This window comes from Pholcus phalangioides, unplaced genomic scaffold, assembly GCF_987345545.1.
Source record: "Pholcus phalangioides strain wild (caught in Gottingen) unplaced genomic scaffold, Ppha-v1.0 ptg000039l_1, whole genome shotgun sequence".
NCBI lineage: Eukaryota > Metazoa > Arthropoda > Arachnida > Araneae > Pholcidae > Pholcus > Pholcus phalangioides.
Genome location: NW_028301625.1, coordinates 3399544 through 3425864, shown reverse-complemented (window position 1 = coordinate 3425864; position 26321 = coordinate 3399544). Strand labels below are relative to the sequence as shown.

Sequence of the window (26321 nt, the reverse complement as noted above, 5' to 3'; positions counted from 1 at the left end):
ATTCAGTATGCCCGTAGTATGAAATTTTTCATAAAACATTTTTTTCTATTTTTAAATTTAATTTTTTAAATTTTTAAAATTATTTTTCTCTTTCACTCCTGATTCAGTTCTCCGTGCGTCCGCGTAGGTTATACAGCCTAGAGCCACCCTTTTTCAGTTTGATCTAGAGCAGTGTTTCTCAACCACCGGGCCCTACCATCACTCAGGGCCGCAACTAGATGCTTGGTCACCTGGGACAAGTGCACATTTTCGCGCCCCCTTGTAATGTTGAAGGTAAGGTTTGAGAATGAAATTGGCACCCCCTCTGGTCCAGCGCCCGAGGTACAAGACCCGCCTGCTCCCCCCCTAGTTGCGGTCCTGCCATCACTCAAACCAGCCCATGAGTGATTTATTGTTTCAAGTTGTTTTTTGTTCATAGTTTTTTCCTCATTTATTTTCCATTAGTCATGTGTATGACCGGGCCTTTCACTCACAAAAAATAAATCAACCAATCCGCTGGCTTCCAAAGGTTGAGAACCATTGATCTATGATCTAGAGCCCCCTAGAATATGGGTATAAAGATGACTTAGTTCAATCCACTGTAGAAGTAAAAGAAATGCTAACAGATGTGGATTACAACTTGAAAATGTATCAGAAAGAAAAGGTTCTCAATGACTGTGGTTCACCAAAAATAAGGTATCTGGCTAATATCGGCCATGCTAAGATGCAGTGGTTGTTTTTGAAGCTGGTTTATGAAATCCTAGCAAGCAGTCGATGGGAGAAAATATCTTAAAATGTTTTCAAAAGATTTTGAAAAAAAAAAAGAAAAATCCTAAGGTCTGTTTTTTTGGTAAATATGAAAGGAAAGTTCCAAAAACTTCCAAAGATGTTACAAAAAGAAACAAAACAGGAGACCAAAGACATTGCAATTAGGGATCATTCAAGTATTACATCAACATTGATGGGGGTTCCGATTTGCTGACTTTTGATGACAAGGGGGTGAGGAGGGTTTGGACAATGCTTACGTCATCAACTATCTTTTATGAAAATATGAAATATTCTTAATGGTATCATTTCCTGCCAAAAATGAGAAAAACTTTTTGATATTTTGTAGGCACCTGAAGTAACATTCCTCCTATTGATAATGGTTCCTGAGCCCTAACAACCACTTTCAGAATAATTACTTTGGTTACCATGGTTCCCTAACAATGCTTTTCAGACATGCACATGCCTTTACAGAGGTTTGTTACTTCTTTGAGGCTGCCAGTATTATATATAAAAGTTTATTCCTTTATAATGGTTTGTCACTTTTCAATCGTCCCAGTAATTGAAGAAAACTCTGAAGCACCGGGTATTTTTGCTAGTCTGTCATAAAAAATGTTGCCAATGTAAACATGCCACCCTAGGTGGCTGCCTGGCGCCGGCCCTGAACTCCTGACATCTCTAAACATCCTTTGGTATTTCAAGCGAGTATCTTATCTACCTTGGCTACCGCACCAAGGAAAAATTATAATTTTCTTATAATTATATTCATTTTTTTCATGCATTCGCCTCATTTCATTTTTGTGAATTGTCAATCTGCAATTGTGAAAACATTTTGATTTGTTCTGCAACATCAATCATGCCATCATTAACCATGTGAGTGCTTTTCCCCTGTTGTGCTGCAGCCAATTGAGTAGATCATTACAAATACAAATACAACGCCACAACAGGCAAATTGCCCAACGAGGTGGCTGACTTAAGAACATCATGGATCCCCGAGAAATTTTTTTGGAGGACCTACCTACTACAGCCACACCCCACATGCACCCCCCCCCCGCGGAACCCCCAACGAATCGGTACATGCGGGAATGTGCGTGTACGTGTAGTGAAACCTGACGTGAAGTTTTTTGTTTCTCTGTAATGCTTGTTATGCGTAGTGCTGCCATCTGCCACCAGTTTTTCTAACTATGAGTGAAGTGTTATGATCGAATGATTTATCGTTGTAGGACTGTTGCTCTCTGTGGCGAGACTTTTTAACGGGGAGATCGGCTCGCATTTGCACCTTGAAGTTGGGAACAACAGAAAACCAACTTCAGCCGACCACCAATGTGGGGTTTGAACCTGGATCCTTGCATCGCGATTCCGTCACTATAACCACTCGACCACCAAATCATGTGGACATTTTTATTTTTGTTACTATTACCGTATCAATCTGCTCCCTAAAACTTTTTTGTGAATGCATCATAATTACATAAGATTTATTTGGATGTTTAGATAAATATTTAACGCATTTGAATATATTTGCATTTAAGTTTATACATAGTAAATATCTATTTTTTGAATTATGATGGCAAATAATCAAAATGATAAGATTTTTGAAAAGGCAAAATTAGCTTTTAGACCACAGCTTCTTTGGCATGCAAATCAAAATCTGTATTTTTTACCAGTTGGAATCGTTGTTTAAAGTTTCTGGTATAACTGTAATGAGTCAACTAAGTTTCATTGCCTTGTCTCTGCCCTTGAGCTAGAGCTTCTACACATGGTTAATGATTTGTTGCAAAATCCACCCGTTGAATATATGTGTGATAGTCTAAAAAATAGAATCATCACCTAGTTTGCCAATTCTGAAACTCGCCATTTGCATAAATTGTTCCAAGAATTAGATCTTGGTGATGGAATACCTTTATATTGTTAATCGATATGCAAAATCTGGCTGGTAAAAGCTTCAGAGACGAAGTGTTAAAAAAATTGTGGTTGCAAATATATTTGTAATATATTACCCCACAATACGCAATAAATTTTGTCCATAAGCGATCAAGATTTATCTAAATTAGCTATTATGGCTGGCAGAATAGAGGTGTCCTCAGTCACATGCACCTACATTTCCAACCCATTTCATTAATGGCAGTAAATTGCAATACAGTGATATGGCCGGAGTTTGTGTTTGGTGTAGTAGGCACATGCACTAGTGTCTTGCCTAATTCAGAAATAAGTGCCTTAATTGCTAGAATTGAAGAGCTTGAAAGTAAAGTATCTAGATTACAGTGCTCATTTGGGTGGGGGTGATATCGAAATAGATAGTTTTTAGAAAAATAATTGTGTTGGTATTATTTTAATTTTAACACTAAAGCTAAAAAATGTAGTGGCTTTTGTCAGTTCAGCGATCCCCAATCTCAAAATTCAAATAAACTAAATTCAGAAAACGCAGTGGCTCATCCTTAGCAGCAATAAACGATGTTAGACCTGAGCAAAGTCCCTTTTTGTTCATTTCATGATCGTAATACAGGGACTAGTTTTCCTGTTGATATGAGTGCGGCGCCGGACCTGGAGAGTCCTGTTGATACTGGTGCTGTAAACCAGTTTTGCCCCATTTTGGTCTCAAAAAACCAGCTCGTGATTTTGCTCTTTTTGCCACTAATGGCAGCAAAAATTTCAACGTTTGAACAAAAAATTATGACCGTCGCCATTCGTTTACAATGTCAATTTTTTGTAGATTTTTGTTTTAGCTTTTGTAAATTGAGCAAGTTTAGGTGTAGATTTTCTGAAACATTTAAAAATTCTTGTAGATTTTAATAAAACCTATTTAATTGACAGCACTATGACATGTAGGATGGGATTTCATTTTGCCCTTACAATTTTAATAACAACAATGATTAATGATGTTGATTTTCATGGACTTTTGTCAAAATTTCCCATTATCATTGGGCCATCACTCAAGTACAGAACTATTTTTCATGATGTAGTTCATCATATTCAAACTCGTGTCCTCCTACTTATTGTAAACCAAGATGTCTCTCACCTGAGAAATTGAAAATCTCTCAAAAACAATTTGACTGAATTATTACAGAAACCGTTTGTGGCTACACATGGTTCCCAAACGCTCTGGTGAATGGCAGCCATGTGGGGATTATCACAGGTTGAATAGTACCGCTTTGGTCAGGCTTGTAGCCAGAAATTTTGTTAGGGGGGGAACAACTTCCATTTCGGGGAGGGGGACAAAAGTGATAGAACAATATATTTAGCCATCTTTTTTCCTTTTTTCGGTCATTTTCTCATATTTCAGGGAGTGGACCAGACCCCCAAGTCCTACGGTCTTGACTTTGTCATATAGATTAAATAAGTTAAGTCAAACACATTCAAAAATTCAAATATGATCTTCATGGTAAAAAAAAATTTCTGCCATTGATCTGGCCAGGGTATATAATCAAATTTCTATTCACCCTGATGATGTACCAAAAATGACACTCATTATGCCATTTGGTCTTTTGAATTTACAACTATGACATTTGGACTGTGTAATACTGGTCAAATGGTCATCAGGTTTTGAGGGGTCTTCATTTTTGCCACAGTTATATTGATGATATGTTTTTGTTTTTTCTAAAGATGAAATGGAACATTTTGAAAACACCTTAAAATATAATTTCAGTGTTTTTCTGATTATGATGTTGTCATACATGCTAATAAGTGTATGTTCAGAAAATCAAAGTCCAGTTTCTTGGATATTTAGTATCTGCAGATGGAATTAAATCACTGCCTGAAAAGGCTTCAATTATAAAAAAATTTCCTAAACCTGACACTATTTTAGAGCTAAGACGTTTTTTGGCAACTGACAACTTTTATCGTGGATTCATTCCAAATGCTGCTTTGTCACTCAAGCTCCTTTGAATAATTACTTAAAAGGTATAAAAAAGGGTGACAAAATTCCAATACACTGGACAACCAAAACCTCTGAAGCTTTTGAGGTATGTAAAACTGAAATAGCACAGAGGCAGCATTGTTGGCTCCCCCTGTACCTTCAGCTCTGTTAAAGCTCAATGTTGATGCCTCCTATGTTGCTTTTGGTAGAGCTTTGCACTAATTTGTCGAAAATTCATGGCAACCCCTTGTTTTCTTTTTACCGAAACTCACACCAACAGTGTCATTATAGTGCTTATGATAGGGAACTCTTTGCTTCCTATATGCTTCAGTTTGATATTTTTAATGCATGCTTAAAGGCTGTTCATTCATAATTCTCACTGACTATAATCCACTGACTCATGCTTCCAACAAAAGCTGGAAAAGAGTTCTCAAAGACATCACCTGCATTTTGCAAGGATGTATTCCTGATAGTACATGGATTATCCCATCCAGGAATTTGGTCAACAGTATGTCCAATTAATTCAAGACATATTTATCTGGCCTTCCCTTGCTGGAGATTGTGCTCAGTGGTGTAAAAGTTGTCTTTCCTGTCAAAAGCCTAAAATAAACAGTCATTCGACTAGTGCACTAAGTGATTTTCCTGTTACCGGTGAGCATTTTCCCCATGTGCATGTGGATCTTGTTGGTCCGTTATTTTCGTTTTGGCAGATTTTGACTGCATAAACAAGATATTTCTCACAAATACAAGTAGTACCAAAGATTCCTATAGGAGCACTAGTCCATATGTGGTTTTGTATTCTCCTTGTCTGTAGAATGCCATATGATCACAACTAATGGGCCAATAGTTTATTTTCTCTTGCTGAACCATCTTAATAAGTTAAGGGGCAGCTCCATTATTTTTCATGGCTCCATTTTTTTGTTACCTTAATGAAAGACCAAATAGAAAAATACACTCATTGCCATAAAAATTTGCGCACCCAGAAGAAGTCGTCAAAATGAAACGAAATTTTACACATGTAAGTACTATGTTGATATAAGTAAGTGATTAGAAAATCCAAGAAAAAGGATCATTTATTGCAGAAAAAAGTACAGATGAACAGAAGTTTTAGTACTCTGTTGGTACTAAAGTAGTTTAGTACCCCTTCTAGCGCGAATGCACAATGTGATACGAGCGGGCATCGAGGCATACAAGTTCCGTATGATGTCCTGAGACATCTCGTTCCACAGTTGCTGTAAATGCGCTTCTAGTTCGACCAACCTCGTAGGGTGTCCAACTTGCCATCCCAAATGATCCCAGATATGCTCGATTGGTGACAAATCTGGGGATAGAGCAGGCCAGGGAAGGGTGGTAATGTGGCGGAGGCAGTCTTGTGACATCCTTGCTGGGTGTGGCCTAGCATTGTCTTGTTGAAAAATGGCTCCTGGGAGCCCTGCCATGAGTGGCAACACATGTGGCTGAAGGATGTTATGGACGTACCGCTGGGCTGTCATTGTGCCATGGATCAATATTAGGGGTCAAGGGCGTAGCGAGGGGGGGGACTTGGGGGTCTGTTAGGGGTGACTGTGTATCGTAAGCAATGGCACCCCATACCATGACACCAGCTGTGGGAGCGGTGTGTCACTGTAAAGAGAAGGCAGGATTGAAGCGTTCACCACGGGGCCTCCACACACGAACACGATTGTCATCACTGCTCAAGTTGAATCTCGATTCGTCGCTGAAGATGACCTGGTTCCATTCCGTTGCAGTCCAATCCCGTCGTGCTCGACACCACTCCAAACGGAGGTGGATGGGTGTCATTGGCAGCACACGTAATGGGCACCGCGATACCAGATGTCCTTCAGCCAGGTGCCTTGCGATGGTTCGGGAAGACACAGGGTCCCGTAGTGAAGCTGCTGCCTGTGTCTGGATAGCGGCCAATGAGGCAGTTGGCTCTAAACGTGCGTTTCGGATGATGTGATGGTCTTCTCGATGACTGGTCTGTCGAGGGCGTCCTGAACCTGTTCGCCGTGTAAATGACGTCTCTTCTGTCCACTGGTCCCAACACTTCCTCACAGTAAAATCAGAACGGCCTAGTTGACGAGCTACTCGCCGAGCTGACCACCCAGCTTCCATCATCCCGATGATTCTTCCCCTATCAAACTCTGACAACTGCTCATATGGTCTTCGACGGCGGCGAAACGGCATGTCTACCTCAGCATTTCCTTTGCAAACGATTAAATACACTCCAGCAAGCTCTGCTTACCTGTTTTATACTCCAAGGAGAACGAAGTTCAACGCCCTCTAGTGGCATTACACAATGCGCAATCACGCTGCATCTCTAATCATTTGCATATCTGCCCGACATGTACCTTCAAGCCAACTTTCGTTTCGATCCCACAATTATTTCTTGGTGCGCAAATTTTTATGGCAATGAGTGTATATCGTATGCATATGTGTATTAATGAAACCCTTCAATAGTTTCAGTGTCCTTGTTTTATTTGGGCCCCATTTGTTAAGATATCACTCTGACTACGGGAGTGACATTCATAGCACAAGGCTATGAAATATTACTACTACTAAACCATACATGCTCCTCATCCATATTCCTCTGCAGAACTTCTAACGAATTGGTACATGGTGGAATGTACGTGTTTGTGTTGTGAACCTAACATGAAGTTTGTTTCTGTGTAATGCTTGTTATGTGTAGTTCTGTCATCTACCATCAATTTTTATAATTATGAGTGGAGTGAAGTGTAATGTTTGAATAATTGTATCGTTGTAGAAAGGCCTGTTACTCTCTGTAGCGATAATTTTTAACAGGGAGATTGACTTGCATTTGTAGCTTAAATTTGGGAACCACAGAAAACCAACTTCAGCTGACCACCACTGTGACAATGGTGGGGTTCAAACAAAGGTCCTCACAAAGCAAATCCATCACTCAACTACCACAGCAGTGGCCATAAAAGACTATCGCTCCATCTTGTGTTGGGTGTTAATGCAAGCAGAAATTCTAAAATGAAAGCTCTTAGTCTTTGGTATTATTGTGAAAATATATACTCTAGCTGCCTGTATGAAATGAATAAAAATATAATAATAGAAAATGAATCTACCTGTATTTATCTTTGAGAAGAATCGTGGCTGAGACAGATAAGTTTATTTTAGTTTCCATTATTTCCTATGAGGAAGTTTGGTTTGATATACAAGTGTTTTGGATTATGAGCACATTCATGGAACGAATTATGCTCATAAACCAAAGTTTAACTGCACATGTTCACAAGATTTTCAAAGATCTAGATGAAAGATTCAAGATAAAAAATTATTATAGAAAAAATATTTTTCAAATATGTTTTTTTTTCTAATGTATTTTTTGTCTCGCCTGCCTAGAAGACCACCTACCAGAAATGCCTATTTTAATTTGAACCATGCAAAGGGTTTAACCTGATAACGATCTTAGTATTGGTTCAAAATATCTTTTCTGTAGTCTCATTTTTGTTTTTTCCTTTGAAGTCTCTTATAAATTTTATTACTGTGTATACTTTTTGGAAAAAACAAGTGAGCAGTACAAGCACTTTCATGATACCAAAATCTATTTTTTATTCTCATCTTTCATCATTTTTTACTTCTTTTTTCCCACATATGATGTATTTTTCTACTAGATATATATAAATATATTAGATAAAATTTTTCAAAATGTATACTTACTCCAATTTCAACAACTAGAGCATCAATCACACTCCCTATAACAGTTATGAAATCAAAAGTATTCCAAGGGTCTTTGAAGAAATTCTATGCTCATTCAAATATGTAAAGAAAAAATAATGTAATAAGATTGCAGCATCAGATATTATCAATACATAAATATCACTGGATGTTTTATGAAAATTTTCTACTGAACTTAACGTCAAATTCAAAGGGCTAAATCTATTTTATGCTGCATGTGATATGCTAATAACACCATAATAATAATGTATGAAAATGACATACTATGATTTTTTTTTGTTTTTGTGTCTCATATGCAGAAATTTACACTAATCAAACACTTTCATAAAAAAATAGTTTAGGAATCTGAAAATTTATGTAAAAGCATGTTTTTTAAACACAGACAAAATGTCTGAAATAATATAATTTTTTAGTTTGCAATAACAATAACTCCCCCCCCCCCCATGGAACAAATTTGAATTATTTTAACTTCTCTAAATGTGTCAAAAACATTTGATCAACCATAAGTTTATAGTTTTTTGCTTGCTTCTCTGTTTGATGAATATCTACTCTCAAAAATTGATACAATCAGTTTTTTTATAGAAATTATCAATCATTGTTATCATTAAACGTAAGAATGATTTTACTGATATAATTGAAACATATTAAAGATTTAATTAAAATTAATAAACTAACAAACCTATTAAAAAAATCATGATGCAGATTGATGATTCACTTAATGCCCTCAAGTGAATTTTTTTTTGGGATCAAGAGCTAATGTTAGGCCAGTGAGCATGTGTATCACGGGCTACAAAATTACACATGCTACTAGCATGTGTATATATCATATGTAGCGCCTGTTTTGATGAAAGAAACTTGGTATACAGGATATATGGACCATGGGGGGGGGGGGAAAGAAAGATTCAATAAAAAAAGTTCAATTTTGACCAACAAGTGAAAAAGTGGCACTTTTTTATTGCAGTTATCTTTTTCCCATGTGGTCCTAATAACATATATATCAAGTTTCACTGTGTAATACGTCCACCACAGTGGGTGCCACATAGGTCGTAGTAGTGTCAGTATAATTAAGCTGAGTAGTGTCAATTCAATTATACTCACGCTACTCCGACCTATGTAGCGTTCGTTGTTGAAGGCCTATTTCATTGAAACTTAGTATATAGGTTATTTGGACGATGGACAAAAAAGATAAATGTGATAAAAAAGTACCACTTTTTCACCTGGTGGTAAAAATTAAACTTTTTTTATTGAGTCTTTCTTTCTCCCGTGGACCATATATCCTATATACCAAGGTTCATCAAAATACCTCCATCAGAATTGGCGCTACATACATCTGAGTAGTGCCAGTTTATATATAACCACCCTGTACATGCTAAGCCATACAATATTTGGACACAAAATGAATTTTTCTACTTTTGAATAGAATTAATTGATTATGAAACTATTGATTATAATATATAGTTAAATTTGTTTTAAAAATTTTCAGTCATTGAAGCTAATTATCCTTGTAAAGTTCTGATTTGGTTTTGGTAAAAAATAATGTTACGTTTTTCAATGGTTTTAGTTATTGCATTTTATTCAGATAATGACTTTAAAAATGAAACACGATGACACATGAACTGATCATTCAGTGAAATCTCCTGTTACACCATGAACAATAAATAGAATTTTTTGAAAGGTAATATATCCCATGGGACAAATTTCCTTTTATTGGGGTTTAACCTCCAAAAAAAGGATTCCTATACAACAACCACTTTGACATAGAAATGAAAAAACAAAATTGTGCGTATTTTAAAGCAAATAGTTCCTTGATATTCATTCTTTTAAGGAATTTTTTATTTTGATCCCTACAGAAAGTAGAATAAGTATGGTTTTTTTCCTAAATAGCAAACAAACAATAGTGATGTGTTAAAGGATCATTCAAATTATTTGAAAATGAATGTCCAAAAAGAGACAAGAATTACAGTGTTATGTAATTGCTGAGCTGGAAAAGATCTCGGGATAAGTCTGGCAGAAGAGTTCTGGCATTCAGTGCAATATAGTTTTGTTCATAAAATTGTCACGTTTTTTTGTCAAGACCAGTTGCACTTTCCACCTCCTAGCTTTGCCTACTCCTAATTGATGAGTTTAAAACAAAATTTTCTACATTTTCAAAGAAAACGTGAGGCTTTTGGCATTAGTGTCCTACAGCTGAAATCTACATATGTGGATCCTGAAGAATGGGCCAAGTTTATTTTATGCAGTCCTTCTAAAGTGTTTAATTTTAGTTCAAAAAAAGCATCTATATACTAGCACTACTATTTTACCATACATGCACCTCATAAACATTCCTCTGAGGAATTTCTAACAAATTCATGTGTGGCAGAAAGTGTTGTGCATCTTTATATGTCAAGTATACAACGCGTATACAATATGTTAATTAAGTATACAATATGTATACAATGTGTGTTGTTTAATTTTTAAGTTCTGCTATCTTTCTTCCACATTAGAAAAGTGGCAAATATTTGGATTTTTATGTTCATTTAGGCATTGTGTTGAAGGTCTTCCTGCTCTCTGTCAAGGGACTTTGAATTAAATGCTACGAACTACTGTATATACATACACGGCATAGTTAAGGAATGCTGTTGTCATTTGAAAATAGGTCTACCTAATATTTCAACAATAAGAAAAAATACAAATCAAATTATAGGTAAAATTAAGGATAATTTTTTAACCAAATGTAAGAAAACCTGTATTTTTATGGCATTTTTTCTGAAAAGACTGGTGTTTTCAGAAATATATTAGTTCCAACCAATGTTTGCCAATACGCATTTAGATGCACGATTTACGCAACAAAATTCAGTTTTACTCCTCAAAATCTTGTTGAGGAATGAAAATACTCCTTTAAATTTCAGGTAATTTTTTAGTAAAGTTATTTCTCAGTGATAAAAAAAATACTCTTCTTTTTACAAAAATACTGCTTAAAATTTTGGACAGGAGTGAAATTACCCTAAAAAATTATATTTTTGGATAACACTGGTTCCAACTAACCAATATTTAATGTATTTGTATGCAAAATTGCAAGCCGACTGACACACTTATTGTTGCTTCCACCTATATCACGTAACTTTAGAGTATTACTGTATAGTCAAATACCATCTGGTAGTCAAGTGGTCAGCGTTCTAGCCTTTGGCTGTGTAAGTCTGGGTCTAGGCTTTAATCAGGATTCAGGATTAAAGCATAGATGTCTACTAACACTAAAAACAATGTATATTAGCTAAACAAAACATATTGTAAAGGCAAAACAAAATTTCATGTACAGTGATACCCCAACTTTATGGCAGTAATTCGGTCAAAGACGAACAACATAAGATGGAAAAGACGTGAGTTGAGGTAAACATTTCCAATGATTATGCCCCTCCCTTCTAAGAAAAAGAAGGGGCATTATCATTGAAATGTTTACCTCAGAAAGAGAAGGGAGTTACATTTTCAGATTTGCTTTATATCTATTCATATTATTTGATGTGACTCTTTTGGAGAATTATTTCCCTCTAAGAAGGCTTTCAACTTTCAAATATCAAAGGCTTTCAAACTTTGCTCAAATTGCATCTTATTGAAAAAACTTTAGGACAAAATGACATAAATCTAGGGGGCCGAAGTCTGGTGCTATTGTATTAATATCTTTTAAACGAAAGACAAGCATTGTGGAAGTTTTTCTTCTGATTTCTCAAAACAAGCAGTCATGTGTATGTTAAGGCCATCTGCCCAACCTGTTGTGGAAGAATATATGCAGATAAGTGCTGGTGACTTGTAGAAAAAATCAGTCATAATTGGTCCCTGTGGGAAATTTTTTAGTATTCATGGGAAATTTTGAGAGCTCATCAAACAGAACTTTTTTTTTTTCATAAATATAGTGTAATGCTTTCTTAGTGTAAAATACTTGACTATATATTTTTACCAATAAGTAGCAGATTTGTTTTGAACATGTGAGAAAAAGTTACTGAAAAGGGAAAATTTTGCAGCACGAGGTTACCATCACTGGTGCGAACCATCCTTGATGGTCATTCTGGGTGGTAATGTCTGTCTGTCCTTAAACACTGTGCACTTTAGGCAATAAATATTTTTCTCACACAACTGGTCAAAATTCAAGGTTGTATATATTAAATATTGCCTATATATGCCTATTTGAATCAAAATTGTTTGAAATTTTACACTTTAATTAAGGTATAAATATGCATTATGAAAATTATTGAGATAATTTAATCTCTAATTTAATGTTCAAATATGAAATGTATGTAGAAACATCAGTGTTGGATCAAGCTCCAAGCTTTGATCCTCATGCATATCGTAAAAAAATAAAACAAATTGCACTTGTATTATTTCACTTGTTTAGTAGACTCCATAGTATTTCACTTAATCTTGTGCACCCCTAAGAGTGTGTATTATGTTACATATGTGTGGCAATGTCTTTTTTGTTTACCTTTTTGTATTCTCTTTGTCTTTCCCAGTCTTAATAAAATGTTTGAAGTTCCTTTAAGTTATGGGGACCAATGCTCGCTTAGTGCAAGTTAGTGAGTCTGAATGAATATATTGAAATGGAAACCACCAGAGTTTCAAGTTATATACAGTCACTACCCAAAAAAGACTATGATACCTGGAAAATCCAGGCACAAGCTTTACTTATTAAAAGTAAACTATGGGATTATGTGAATGGGAAAATCAAAGAACCTGCTGAAGATGAAGAGGAGAGACAAAAATGGCTTGACAAAGATCTGGAGGCAAGATTTGATTTGTTGCTTATCATTAGCCCTACAGAACTGAAACAAGTAAAAAATTGTGCAACATCCAAAGATTTATGGGATACACTAAAATGTATCTATCGAAGTTCTGGACCTGCAAAAAAAGCAACTTCCAGAAATTGATACTATTCAAGATGCAAGAGAGCATCTCAATGCATTTATGGACACTGTAGGCAAATTGATAGACATGGATGTTACAATCCATGACGACCTGCTGTGTATAATGATGTTGTACAGTCTACCAGAATCACACACACACATTCAAGAACTTTCAGGTTACAATAGAATCCAGAGAGGAATTGCCATGACCAGAAGACCTGAAAATCGAGATAATAGAAGAAAGTGAAGTAAATAACTCACACTCCAAAGCTGAAAGGCAACCTGAAGATGCATTAGGCTAAAAACATAGTGGAAGCGGTGAGCAAAGCGACGAATGAGAAGGAAGGAATGAGAAGCGAGATGAGAATATAGCTGCAAGCAAGGAACATAGTACACATAGTGGGGGTGTTTGATATAGCAGAGTGTATCAAATAGAAACTCGCAATCTCTCAGCTTGGTTTTTTAAATTACAGAATGCTTAAAAATTTCATAATTGCAAAAATCAATGCTCAGACAACAATTTAGAAATAATAATGTTGTGTGAATATCATTATTTTTAAATATAAACTACGAAAATATTCCTCATATTTTGGTTGCTTTTCTCCCTACACATCTTTTCCCGCGGCATTTGAGTGCGATCACTTCTCAAAAGATCAATAATATTTTCTACTAAATTTAGGAGTAAAAAATTGAGAAAAATATCAAGTTTATCAAAGCTCCCCACTGTTTAAATTCGTATTATTAGCATAGGCGGGAGGGTAGAAGTGGAACCCCCCCCCCCCCACTGAATAGCTTTATTTGTAGAAATATTTGTTGGTTTCATTTTTTTACACAAGAAACATAATTATTGACACCCAAAAATTCAGCATAAAAACATTCGGTACACTTCCAGTATGGAAATATTGACGGTACACAGAAAATAAACAAAGAAATAAAACTTCCAATTTTTCCACAGAAATATACATGATTTTTAATTCAGACTACTCAAATACATGTACCCCCCACACGGTGCATGATAAATTAGTTTAAAACTCAAAGTAAATATTATAAACTCAAAATATTAATCATTTTCGGTTTGGTTAAGCACGTGCACATGAAAAACGTTTGACGGGGAAATATATGAAAATTATATTCGGTACTTGCTGTTTTCATTTGATCGTCCACACCTTTTTGAAGTACGTCAAGAACTTAACAACAACGATTCTGGTGAAATTTTTGACTTCACTCCGCTTTTTAACAGTGAAAACAAGCCCTTCGACGGACATCTTGAAGCTACACACAAGCGAGCAAAGCAGCGAAAACAAAATATCTTGAATGCTCTGCTATTATTGCTTGCGGCGGAATTCCCGCTCTGCTGCGGTGCGGGCCGCTGTACGCAGGCGCATTGGAATCAGTGTGTTTGATTTCGCTGCTCTGATCTCTTCTCTCATCAATGCTTTGCTCTCCATCCCACTATGTGTTCAGCCTTATATGGAAAAGGGAAACCCCACCACAGGTTTTGGCATACAAAAGCATTATCAAGTGAAAAAGAAGCACAATTTCGATGCCACAAGTGCCAAAAGCCTGAACATATTGCTCGGGACTGCTGGTCAAAAAAATGTGAAAAATATAACTCTTCTTTCAAAGCAGAAGAGAAGTGTCTGTCATCACACTTGTAGACAAACCACAAGTCAAATCATCCTGGTGTTTGGATAGTGGAGATCTCATCTCACATGTGTTGTGATGACTCCAGTTTCAAAAGTCTCATAGAGGACTCTGATACTAGAATGATAAATCTAGCAGCTGTGTGTCAAAGCACAGAACTGAAATCCAACAGAGACTCTGCAGTTACATTGAAGAATAAGCTGTATGTTCCTGAACTGATGATGAATTTATAAACTATTATCTGTGAACAAAATCCACTGAATGTGGAGGAACTGTCATTTCCAAGAGGAATGAAGCTCTTGTTAAAAACAAAAATGAAGAAATAGCTTTGATTGTACCCATGAAAAATCGTCTGTACACATATGAAGCTAGTAATTGACCTCAAAATTCATAGAGATACCAGTGAATTATGGGGGGGGGGCATACTTTTTTTTCCAAGATGAATTTTTTTTGAGAGGGATCCACTTTCACTCAAAAAGGACCCAGATTTTTTGAATAACCTGGGTCCTGGGACCCAGATAAATTAGAGTACAGTGGCATCTCTGAGCTGTAGTTCATGTTACTGTCAACATCTAGACCAAATATCCACCATAAAATATCTTGGTATATAGAGTCTAACTCGGTTAATTCCAAGTCCAAAGTCACTGGAAAAAAGTTTGAATAATCCAATTAATCTACCCTGGATCTGTAAAATGACTACAAATTGCAACTTAATCAACATTCACATAGCATAATCAATTATTAAAATGTAATCATCAGTTATATACGAAACTGTTTCCCAAATTTTAATAATTTCTAATTATAATAATTGATCTTAGCTGCTACATTATTCCACTATTTTGGAATCAGCATCGCTGCAGAACTTATTGATCATGTTCAAAGCCTTTTGATTTACAAAAACAGTTCATGATCATCAGATACAACAGTGTTTGCCAAATTTATTAACCTATTACAATCTTGAACTTTCTGATACTTTTCATACTCTTAATGACAATAAAAAGATTCAGATACTGAAAGTTACATCTTGATGCATAATCAGAATTAACAGGTACACAGATGCACTCCAGCTGAACAATATTAAAATGGGCATTAAATTATCAAAAAAAAGAGTAGAAAAAAAACCATTTTTTAATTTTTATTCATCTTTAAAAATTTAATTGCTTAACAACTTGATCAAGAAAAGCAAAAAAAATCTGGCTTCTTGTAGAATTTTTCCGAACTAAATTTGCTCATACAAAATCACAATTTTTTCCCAAATTAACTTAGAATTGTCCCAAAAATTTGAAAAAGTTCCAATTAAAAAAAAATTTTAACATTAAGTTATGTAGAAAACTTGAAGGAAATTTATGAAAGTTGGAATTATTGATAATTTGTATTAACCAAGTTCTACTGTAATTATATTGATCAAAATTTAAAATGGTTCTCATATTGTAATTATTTAATATCAAAACTCTGTTTCATTAGTTATAAATTATACAACCTGAAACCATATGTATACAAATCGTTTTTGTTAACCTATTATCATTCAAAGTTCCAATCACAATTTATGGTCTGCCACTCGGAAAGTGATTATGTAACCACCATTACTCCCACTATTTCCTTACAAAAAAAAGCTATAAGAATTTTGCCAAGTAATCACTTCCGCAAATGAACTTTTACTACACCTAAATATCCTACCTTTACGAAATTTATATTTTTTTCAGATCCATACTTATAATCAAGAAAAAACAGTTCTCTTTACTTTTAAATTCATCATGAACACCCAATAGACACAATTTCATTTACTCTCTGCCATTACTTCATAAAACTATTCTCAAAAAACATTTTAGCTTTCTCATTCCTAAATTTTATAATATCCTTTCAAATGATTGTGTACAGTGTTTCACATTTTCGATTTTCGAAAACATCTGAAACAATACTTATTACAAATAGTCAATATTGAAAATTACTTTTTATTTCATCCTCAAATTCACACTCTCTTCTTTGCTATACTGATTGTCTTCCTGCTCCCACTGGTTAGATTCTCATTTAAAATACCCTTGCTGTCAACTCTGCTATGTTGTCTCAAATCATAAATAATCTCATGCTGATTTATAGGTTTTTTGTAAGCAATAAAGCAGCCCCTGCCTGTTGCATCATTATATTTTATGTGTATTTATGTTATTGTGTTTTTTTCTTAAAACCCCATACCGTTTCCTATTTCGATTTTCCCTTTTCATCATGACATTTTTTTTCTCCAAAATTACTAAATACTGTAATTCTATTTTATATTGTATGACAATTGCAATGTTATTGAATTACCTTCACTGTAACAATTAGTATGAGACTTTGGTGTCTCTTTGGTGGTTTTCATTAATCAAACGTAATGTTTTCATTAACCTTATATATTAATAAATGGAAATCGAAATTAAAGATGGATTGATAAGCTATGTCCTCACTAATGTGCCTTTTTTCAACAGCTTTTAACTTTCAATCTTGTTTTTTTTTTACCATTAAATTCTATCACATGCCTTGAGTGTGTCATGCCTTTTTTCTGTCTACACCTATACAGCAAAACCTTTAAATTCAGATACTGATGCAACTGTATACATTGGCGTATGCAAAGGGTGGTTTTGGGGTTCTAAACCCCCCCCCTCCCCTGAGCCAAGATTATAGTGTTATTTTGCAGGAAAAAAACTTAAAAAACCCCCTCTAGAAAATTCTGTGTATGCCTATGACAGTATGTATATATATATCGCAACTGCGAATATAATTTCCACATTTTAATGCAAAAAAATGGGAGGGGAAATTGCACAATAAAAGACGAAAAATATAGATGAAATCCAGGGCCGTAGCATTCCCTCTCAGGGCCATATGGAAAGAGTTATGCTTGGAAATGAAGGGGGTTTGCCCATCATCTTTTAATTTTTTCAATGATTTGCATAGGTGGAGATACGGGGGGGGGGGCATGGGCAGCATCAAAGGTGGAGCTGACTGATCTAATATATATATATACATATTTTTCTCAAGTGTTTATTGATACAAAAGAGCACCGAATTCATAGTAATAGCAGTGAAAAACTTGGAATTTTAAAATTAAATTATTTTCCATAATAACAAAAAGTAGCAGAGTATGGTGACCCTTGATATATATCCCCTAAAGATGATCAAAAATTAAAAATATTTTTGTACAAAAATAGGAATATCAAAAGAAAATTCTTTAATGTATTGTTTTATAATAAGTTTTTAAACATAAAATACCATACTTTTGTCAGTTCGTAATGCGAAATTTTTCTGGAAGAGATTTCTTGTGCACTCTCCCCTAAACTCTCTGTGTCCCTCTGGTTACAGCTAAAATAATGTTCATAAAAATAAAATCTACATAAAACTGTACAGTTTTGAGAAAATAGTCCATTTTTCATAAATTTGAGCCCTGGGCGAACATGAATATTTGCCCCTCCCCCCTTTTATACAATAATCTTTGCGACAACCTTTTTCTAGTTGCAAGCACTGCCTGTACCATCGTCGAAAAGAGAGTGCCCTTGCAACAAGTTTGGCATACAAATTATGGAAATCAGGATGATTTTAATCATACAATGCAATCTGAACAGTGTTTAAAATTGGGAATTGTGACGCTCGCGAGTATGAAATAGGACATGAGCATGAAGCACTCTGGGTGCTTCAGGAAGCACAATAGTGCTCGCAAGCAGCAGGTTGAATATGTAATTTTACATAATTATGGTCAAAAAAATTTTCATGTTTGGCAATATTCTATAGAAGGGGGGGGGGGGAAAAGAAAAGATTAAAATATGAATAAAAGACAGCCAATTTTCGGGGGGCCCTGAAATTTTAACTGGTGAAGGAATTCTACATCCAGTAAAAAGGATGATCCTGCAAGATAATAAATTTTTTCATAAATGGTGTAAACTAAAATTTAGAACATTTCAAACTTGACAAAAATTTACATTTGATAATTATTAATGAGATATTTTAAATCCTTTGTCTCATTTAACTGGAGAAGCAGGTAAAATATAATATTTTTGAAAAATCTATACCTTTTCTGGACTGAAAATACTAGTTGATTCTTGACTGAAAATACCAGTTGATTCTTGACTGAAAATACCAGTTGATTCTCAACTGAAAACCGAAAACCTTGACTGAAAATATCAAACCATCCCCAGATGAAAATATCAAACCATCCCCAGATGAAAATATCAAACCATCCCCAGATGAAAATATCAAACCATTCTCAATTGAAAATATCAGCTCATTCTTTACTGAAAATATCAGCTGGCTCATTCTTGACTGAAAATATCAGCCTATACTTGACTGAAAATATCAGCTGGCTCATTCTTGACTGAAAATATCAGCCTATACTTGACTGAAAATATCAGCTGGCTCATTCTTGACTAAAAATATCAGCCTATTCTTGACTGAAAATATCAGCTGGCTCATTCTTGACTGAAAATATCAGCCTATACTTGACTAAAAATATCAGCCTATTCTTGACTGAAAATATCAGCTGGCTCATTCTTGACTGAAAATATCAGCTGATTCTTGACTGAAAATATCAGCTTATTCTTGACTGAAAATATCAAACCATTCTCGATTGAAAATATCAGCCATATGCAACTGAAAACATAAGACTGAAAATATCCGCCATATGATACTGAAAACATAAGACTGAAAATATCAGCCCATTTGTGGCTGAAAATATCAAACCATTCTTGACTGAAAATATCAAACTGTTCTAGACTGAAAATATCAGCTGGCTCATTCTTGACTGAAAATATCAGCCCATTTGTGGCTGAAAATATCAAACCATTCTTGGCGGAAAATATCAGCTCATTTTTTACTGGAAATGCTCATGCTCATACATTTTTCAAGAAACGGTAACTAAGAATGTTATAAGTGGGAATTGTTGATAAAAATTAACATTATGGGACATCATCATCAACAACAACAACAACCATTTTCAATCCACTGCTGGATGAAGATCCCCTCTAAATTTTTCCATTCTGCTCTGTCTGATGCTTTAACCATCCAGTTGACTCCTGCCACTTTCCTGATCTCATCAATCTATCTTGCAAGGGGACGTCTTCTATGACGTTTAACACCATGGGGGTACTAATCTAGAATACTTGTGGTCCATCTGTTGTCCTGTGTTCTTGCAATGTGTCCAGCCCATTTCCATTTCAAACGTTTAAATCTTTCCATGATATCATACACCTTTGTGTGGTTCCTTATCCAAGTGATTCATTTTCTGTCTCTCCTTGTGATGCTTACCATACATCTTTCCATGCTTCTTTGTGTTGTCTGTAGTCTTTGTATCGTCTTGCTTGTGAGTGTACATGTTTCAGCTCCATAAGTCAGTGCTGATAGCGCACACTGGTTAAAAACTTTCCTTTTCAGGCATAATGGCATGCGACTCTTCAGAATTACACAGTTTTTGTCAAAAGTGCTCCATCCAATCCTGATCCTTCTGTTTATTTCATTAATGATTCCATTGTCCATGGTAATTTCTTGTTCCAGGTATACATAGCTTTCTACTTCTTCTATCTCTGCGTTGTTGAGCAAGATTGTCCACTTCAACACAAAGGGGTTGAACATAACTTTAGTCTTTTGCAGATTCATTTTCAAGCCCACCTGAATACTTGCCTTCGCCAATTCTTGTATCATTTCCTCTAGTTCGTGTGGATTACTGCTGATAACAACAATGTTGTCTGCAAAACGCAAATGGTTGAGAAATTCTCCATTTATTTTGATTCCTTTTTTATCCCAATCCAGTTTTCTGAATACTTTTTCTAATACAGCGGTAAAGAGTTTCGGTGAGATAGTATCACCCCCGTCTGACTCCTTTTCCGAGTTTAATCTTTGCTTTTCCTTTATCCAAACGAATAGTTGCAGTTGCTTTGTCATATATTTTCTTGATGATATTGTGATGTAAGTCTTCTCTACCCCAATTATATCTAGAGCTTTAATAACAGCAGATGTGAAGATAGAGTCAAACGCTTTCTCAAAATCAATGAAGGCCATACACAATGGTAATTTGTATTCCTTGTGTCTCTCTATTAGTTCCCTGATTGTTTGGATGTGATTCATTGTACTAAATCTACTTCGAAATCCTGCCTGTTCTTTTATTTGAGCTTCGTCCAATTTGGATTCAAGCCTATATGTCAGCACTTTGGTGAAGATTTTATAAATTACTGATAGGAGACTGATTGGTCGATAGTTCTTAATATCCTCTTTTTCGTCCTTTTTGTAAATAAGAACCATCATTGCGTTATTCCAATCTTCAGGCACATCCAATTTTGTGAGACAATTGAAAAAGGCAGCTAGCATACTAGCAAATTCTTCTCCTGCTTCTTTAATAATGTCTATTGAAATTCCATCTTAACCCGGGCATTTCCATTTTTTCATACATCTTAACATTACTCTTAAAGCACAGGTGCTACATAACATTACTCTTAAAGCACAGGTGCTACTTGTACAAATTCTGCTCTATTTTCTTTTCTTCCTGCTCGCTCTCCTTTGTTCCGATCCTGTTCTTCATGTTTGTATAGAGTATTATAAAATTCCTCAACAATACTAATGATTTCATTTCCATCTTTTGTGATGGTTCCATCTTTCCTTTTTAGGGCAAAAATTTCCTTTCTCCCTACACACAGTTTTCATTTTGCTGATTTTAAAATCCTATTATCTTCCAATGCTTTCTTTACAATATTGCAATTAAACTTCCTGACATCTTCTGTAATCTGCTTTCATACTGTCTTGCAAAATTCTGCATATTCCACTTTTAATTAAGGTTCATTCTTCTTAATTTGAAATTCTCTCCGGTCTTTCTAGGTTTCTTTGTTTCTTCTGTTATTTTCTTCACCAGTTTGATTTCTTTTTCTCCAGCAACTTCTTTTGCTACTTCTTTTAGGGTAGGGGTTAAAGTTTTATTCATCGTGATGACATCTTGTCCATCCTCAGTAGTGTTATATGGCAAATCAAATCAATTTTTCAGCTCCAACTGGAATTTATATAGATGTTCTTGAAGCTTTACCATATCAATGACAGTTTTTCTATTTTTGATAAGTTTCGCTTTTTCCATTCTAGTGTTAAGCCTTATTCTACATCTAACCAGTTGATGATCACTTCCTGTATTGAATTTGTTGAAAACACCGCAGTCTTGGATCATATGCTTCTTATTAGATAGGATGTAGTCAATCTCACTAGTTGCTCCAGTTGGGCTTCTCCAGGTCCACTTTCTTTGGGGTTTCTTCTTAAAAAGTGAATTCATGATGCATAACTGTTCACTCTCTGAAAATTCGACAAGTCGGTTTCCTGTGTTGTTTTGTACACCGTAACCATGACTTCCAACTGAGCTTACACCATTTCTTCTCTCTCCAATTTTGGCATCGAAGTCACCCATTACTATTTTGATATGATGGTTTCCTTTACTATGCAACTCGTCTAGTTCTTCATAAAAGTCTTCTACTTCTTCTTCAGAATAGCTTGTTGTTGGTGCATAGACTTGTATAATCTGTATCCGGTATCTGCTTGATATTTGCATAATAAGCTTTGCAACTCTATCAGATGTACTATCTAACTCAACAATGTGATTTTTCCACTTTTTATGAATCAGAAATCCTACTCCACTGGTTCTTCCATTATCTGTTCCTCTGTAGTAAAATACATATCCACTGGCAAGTTCTGTTTTCTCCTCTCCTTTTCTTCTTATTTCACAGATGCCTAAGATGTCCCAATTTATTCTTTTTCCAGTTCTTCTTCCAACTACTGCAAACGATTTTTTGAAGAAAGAGATTGTCCATTATACATGGCCAAGGTCGTCATCTTATGGCAGCCTGGTCCAACCCAGAGATTCTTAGCACCCTCTGTCTTCATGTCTTGCTGGTTGCTGCCGTAACCAGGGACACTCAGACTGCTGGGGACTGAGGGCCTTAGTTTATTGACAGAGTTCATACTTATTTTTAGAGGGTTTTTGGCCGTAATCCTCCATGCTGGCTAGTGCGGGTTGGAGGAAGCCCATCCGCATCCATTCACCATGTGTTAAACATGGCTACTTACAGGCTGCACCACGAGAAGGTGTGGATTGGACTTTAAGCCTCTACTCCTAATCGACATAGAGTATAGTAGATATGGGACATATAGAGATTTAATAAGAAGCAATTATTTGTTATTCCGTTTAATATTTATGTGTATTATAATACAAGATATTGTTTGCAGGAAAAAAACAAGAAATAGAAAAAAGAAATCTTTACATTTTGATTGACGTACAATGCATCTTTGAACCTGGGTTTTGTTTATCAAAAAAATACATCATAAATGGTTGTTTTTCTCCTCTTGCTAAAGTTAAACTATAACAGTCAAGTTTCCATAAAATCTGGATAATATCACAAGACACATTTTCTTGCCTTCCCACAAAATATTGAAAAGTTTCCACTAATTGCTTCTGCAAACATTGCAACTGGTGGTTTGACTGTGGTTATCATCTACAAATTTAAGAACTTTTATTTTTCCCTCCCAACTTAGAGCTTTTCTTTTTAATTTGCTCTGAGACATTTTGACTTGAACTGTGCTATACAAAATCTAACGCTTTTATAACTTTTTGCATGTTTTTAATCTTTTTCTGTCATACGTTTGATGCCATCCACACTCTTCACAGACCAATCACCAATTGTAGGGGCAAACAAAATACATGTATAGCAGAAATATTGAATTTTACATTCCAAAACTACAGAGATTCAGTCATTTTTCCTAATAAAACTTATCTTTAGATTTCAGCTGCTTTTTGAATATGTGGTCTTCATTTTTTCAGTTTCGTTAATTTTTTACTGAAAATTCAGAAATTTGTCTATTTGAAAACTTTAGATTTATCATTTTTTTTAGGAATCAAAAAATGCAGTTTTTATACAGTGATTGTACTCTGTTACCCATCTACCCATCTTTCTTTAGGGGCATGAACTATCAACAACTTATATTGCTTTTTAAGACTTGACCACTTTTGACAGTCAGGATACAGGTTTGTATTTGGTTTGATCATCTTACTTTAGTCAATGCAATTGAAATAGCTAGCCGTTAAACATTACTTAAGTTAATTCAAAAATGTAATTAAAATAAAGTATCAAAATTTCTAATTTAACTAAGAATTTAACAAAGAAGTGTGCTGACTATCATTAACAAGCCAGTTGATGAATAACATAAAACTCTGAGAAACAGTTTCACTCTCCGCTGTTATATGAAGTATGAAAGACTATTTACCAAGCAGAGATGAAGGTTATAAATTCAAAAAAAAAAAAAAAATGCACAATTCCCCACAGAGGCAGGGTGACTTTTATTTCCAAAGTTCATCTCTGCTTAGTAACCAGTTTTTCTTAATTCACGTAAAACTGTATTGAAAAAGTTAGCGATTAGATTTCAAAATTAAGCTGAGAACTGGAAGATAAGAAAAAGAAAGCAGTTCAATGAGATTGTTTTTACACCGGGAAGACATAAAAAACCATATGAAAGTTTCCTTTCTCTCTCCACTGTTGCACCTTTGTTTACAGAGCTCTAAGGACCAGGGCATTGGTAATAAAAAAGTTTACCGGAGAGATATATATAGATTGCTATGGTACTAAATAAAACATATCAATAGGAATCTACCATTTCTAAGAGCTCTTTCCAAGGCGTGGAAGGTGGACTTGGGGGTCTGGTCCCCCCCAGAAATGTGGGAAAATGACCAAAAAAAGGTAAAAAGATAGCCAAATCTATTGTTCTATCACTTTGGTCCCCCCCAAAATGAAAGTGGTCCCCCCTCCAAACAAAATTTCTGGCTACGGGTCTGGCTCTTTCAATGTTCCTATGCCTAATGAATGAAAAAAATTATCAACAATCTTGAAAAAATCCTGTTTTATTGCCAGAGTTATCAATGAAAAAGTTGAAAATTTCAAGAATATGCTGATTCAAAGAATTTTCATAAAAGCATCACAAAAGTGTAAAAGCAAATGTTCTGAAAAATGTTTCATTGCAATGAGAAGTCACGTTGCTTTCTGCTGTTGTTAAAAATAACTTGAATAAATTGCACATTATTCTAATCATAAATTGCATTATCTTTTGTGAAAAATAGCTAGAGCCAGGCAGCGGAAGTGGACTATCACTCCACTTGTTCAAAGAGCCTACATAGACTTATGTTTGAGGTGTTGGTAAATTGGCTATTGGGTTGCTGTATTTAGACTATGACAACCATATTTTTATGAAACTTCTTCCATAATTATTTAGTTTTTATATTAATTTTTCTTTTTTTTTTTTTACCTTTCTCAACATTTTTTTTCAGCCACCTTGTTAAGCAATTCGCCTGCTTTGGCCTCTGATTTTGTATTTATATAAGGCTGTTGCAACTGAGTTTGACTACATATACAGTGCACCAAAAAAGTTTAAATACTTATGAAATTCGCTCTTAAACAAAAAGAAACAAAATTATTGAACAATAAGGATTAGCAGATATTTCTCTCTCTTCCTAAAAATATTTTTCGAACATTTTGATATCAAAAATAGTGCTATAATTCATAATGAAAATAATTTTTTGTGAAAAGAGCAAAAGTCTAGATACAATAAAAAATTAAGTAAGGCTGATATGGAAATTGAAATTGGATGGGAAGACAGTTTTGGAAATTGCTGCTCTCTTAAAAAGTTCTTTAATGTCAATCTACCGTGTATTATAAACACTGATCAGGAAGGCTACATACATGTTACTGTCTCAAAAAGTATAGAGTGCTATATCTTTAGATTGGTGGAAGTTAATAATAAATTGATGTCGAAAGCCAAAATAGCTGAATCATTGAATATTCCAAAGAGTACTTTTGTTCACCACAATTAAAAACTGTATTTCAATTATATGACAGCAGAAGAGTTGGGTTTTTTTTCTTTGCATAAACGATCACTGAAAGGGAAATTCCAACAGTTGGAAAAAGCGAAGCTAAATTTTATGATTTTTTGAAAACATTTGATATTAAAATTTTCCAATATGACATCTGTTTTCCATGGAATAAAGGGGGTCATTATAATGAGCATTGACTATATTAGTAAAAATCATTCAACTGGTATTAAATCTTGTTTTCTTGGTACTTCATTAAATTTCAAATAAAAAATGTAAATTAGATAAGCACCGCTTTTAAGTAACTCTGCTACAGCAATTAAGCAGAAATACATTTTCTCATGACTTCATGAATAATTGACAACATTCTTATTACTACAGGAAAAATTTAGTTCGATGATGATACACAATTTAATGTTTTTCCACCATCTGACAAATTAACTTTTTTTAAATTTGAAACTTATTTTTGGAATTCCAAAGAACCATTTAGCCACTGAGAGCAATTTGTTGCAGATATATGAAGAAGATAATGATGAAAATTGTGTTGGTTCTCAGTGAATGGTTTCTTAAGCATTTACAAAAAAATTGTTTTGCATCCGAGGGATGAATAAATTGAAAAAGTCATTTGATTGTTTGATATCATTTGAGAAAATAAAAAAATTCCA

General features: G+C 34.8%; 1 protein-coding gene across 1 annotated transcript in view; it reads right to left on the bottom strand.

The window, feature by feature from the left end:
- The window catches only part of LOC149065463 (voltage-dependent calcium channel type A subunit alpha-1-like), a 426448-nt gene that overhangs the window by 121814 nt on the left and 278313 nt on the right, over positions 1 to 26321 (bottom strand). The window contains exon 30 of the mRNA XM_089253992.1: positions 8282 to 8365. Within this exon, the coding sequence (XP_089110118.1) occupies positions 8282 to 8365 (84 nt within the window). The remainder of the gene's footprint in view (positions 1 to 8281; positions 8366 to 26321) is intronic.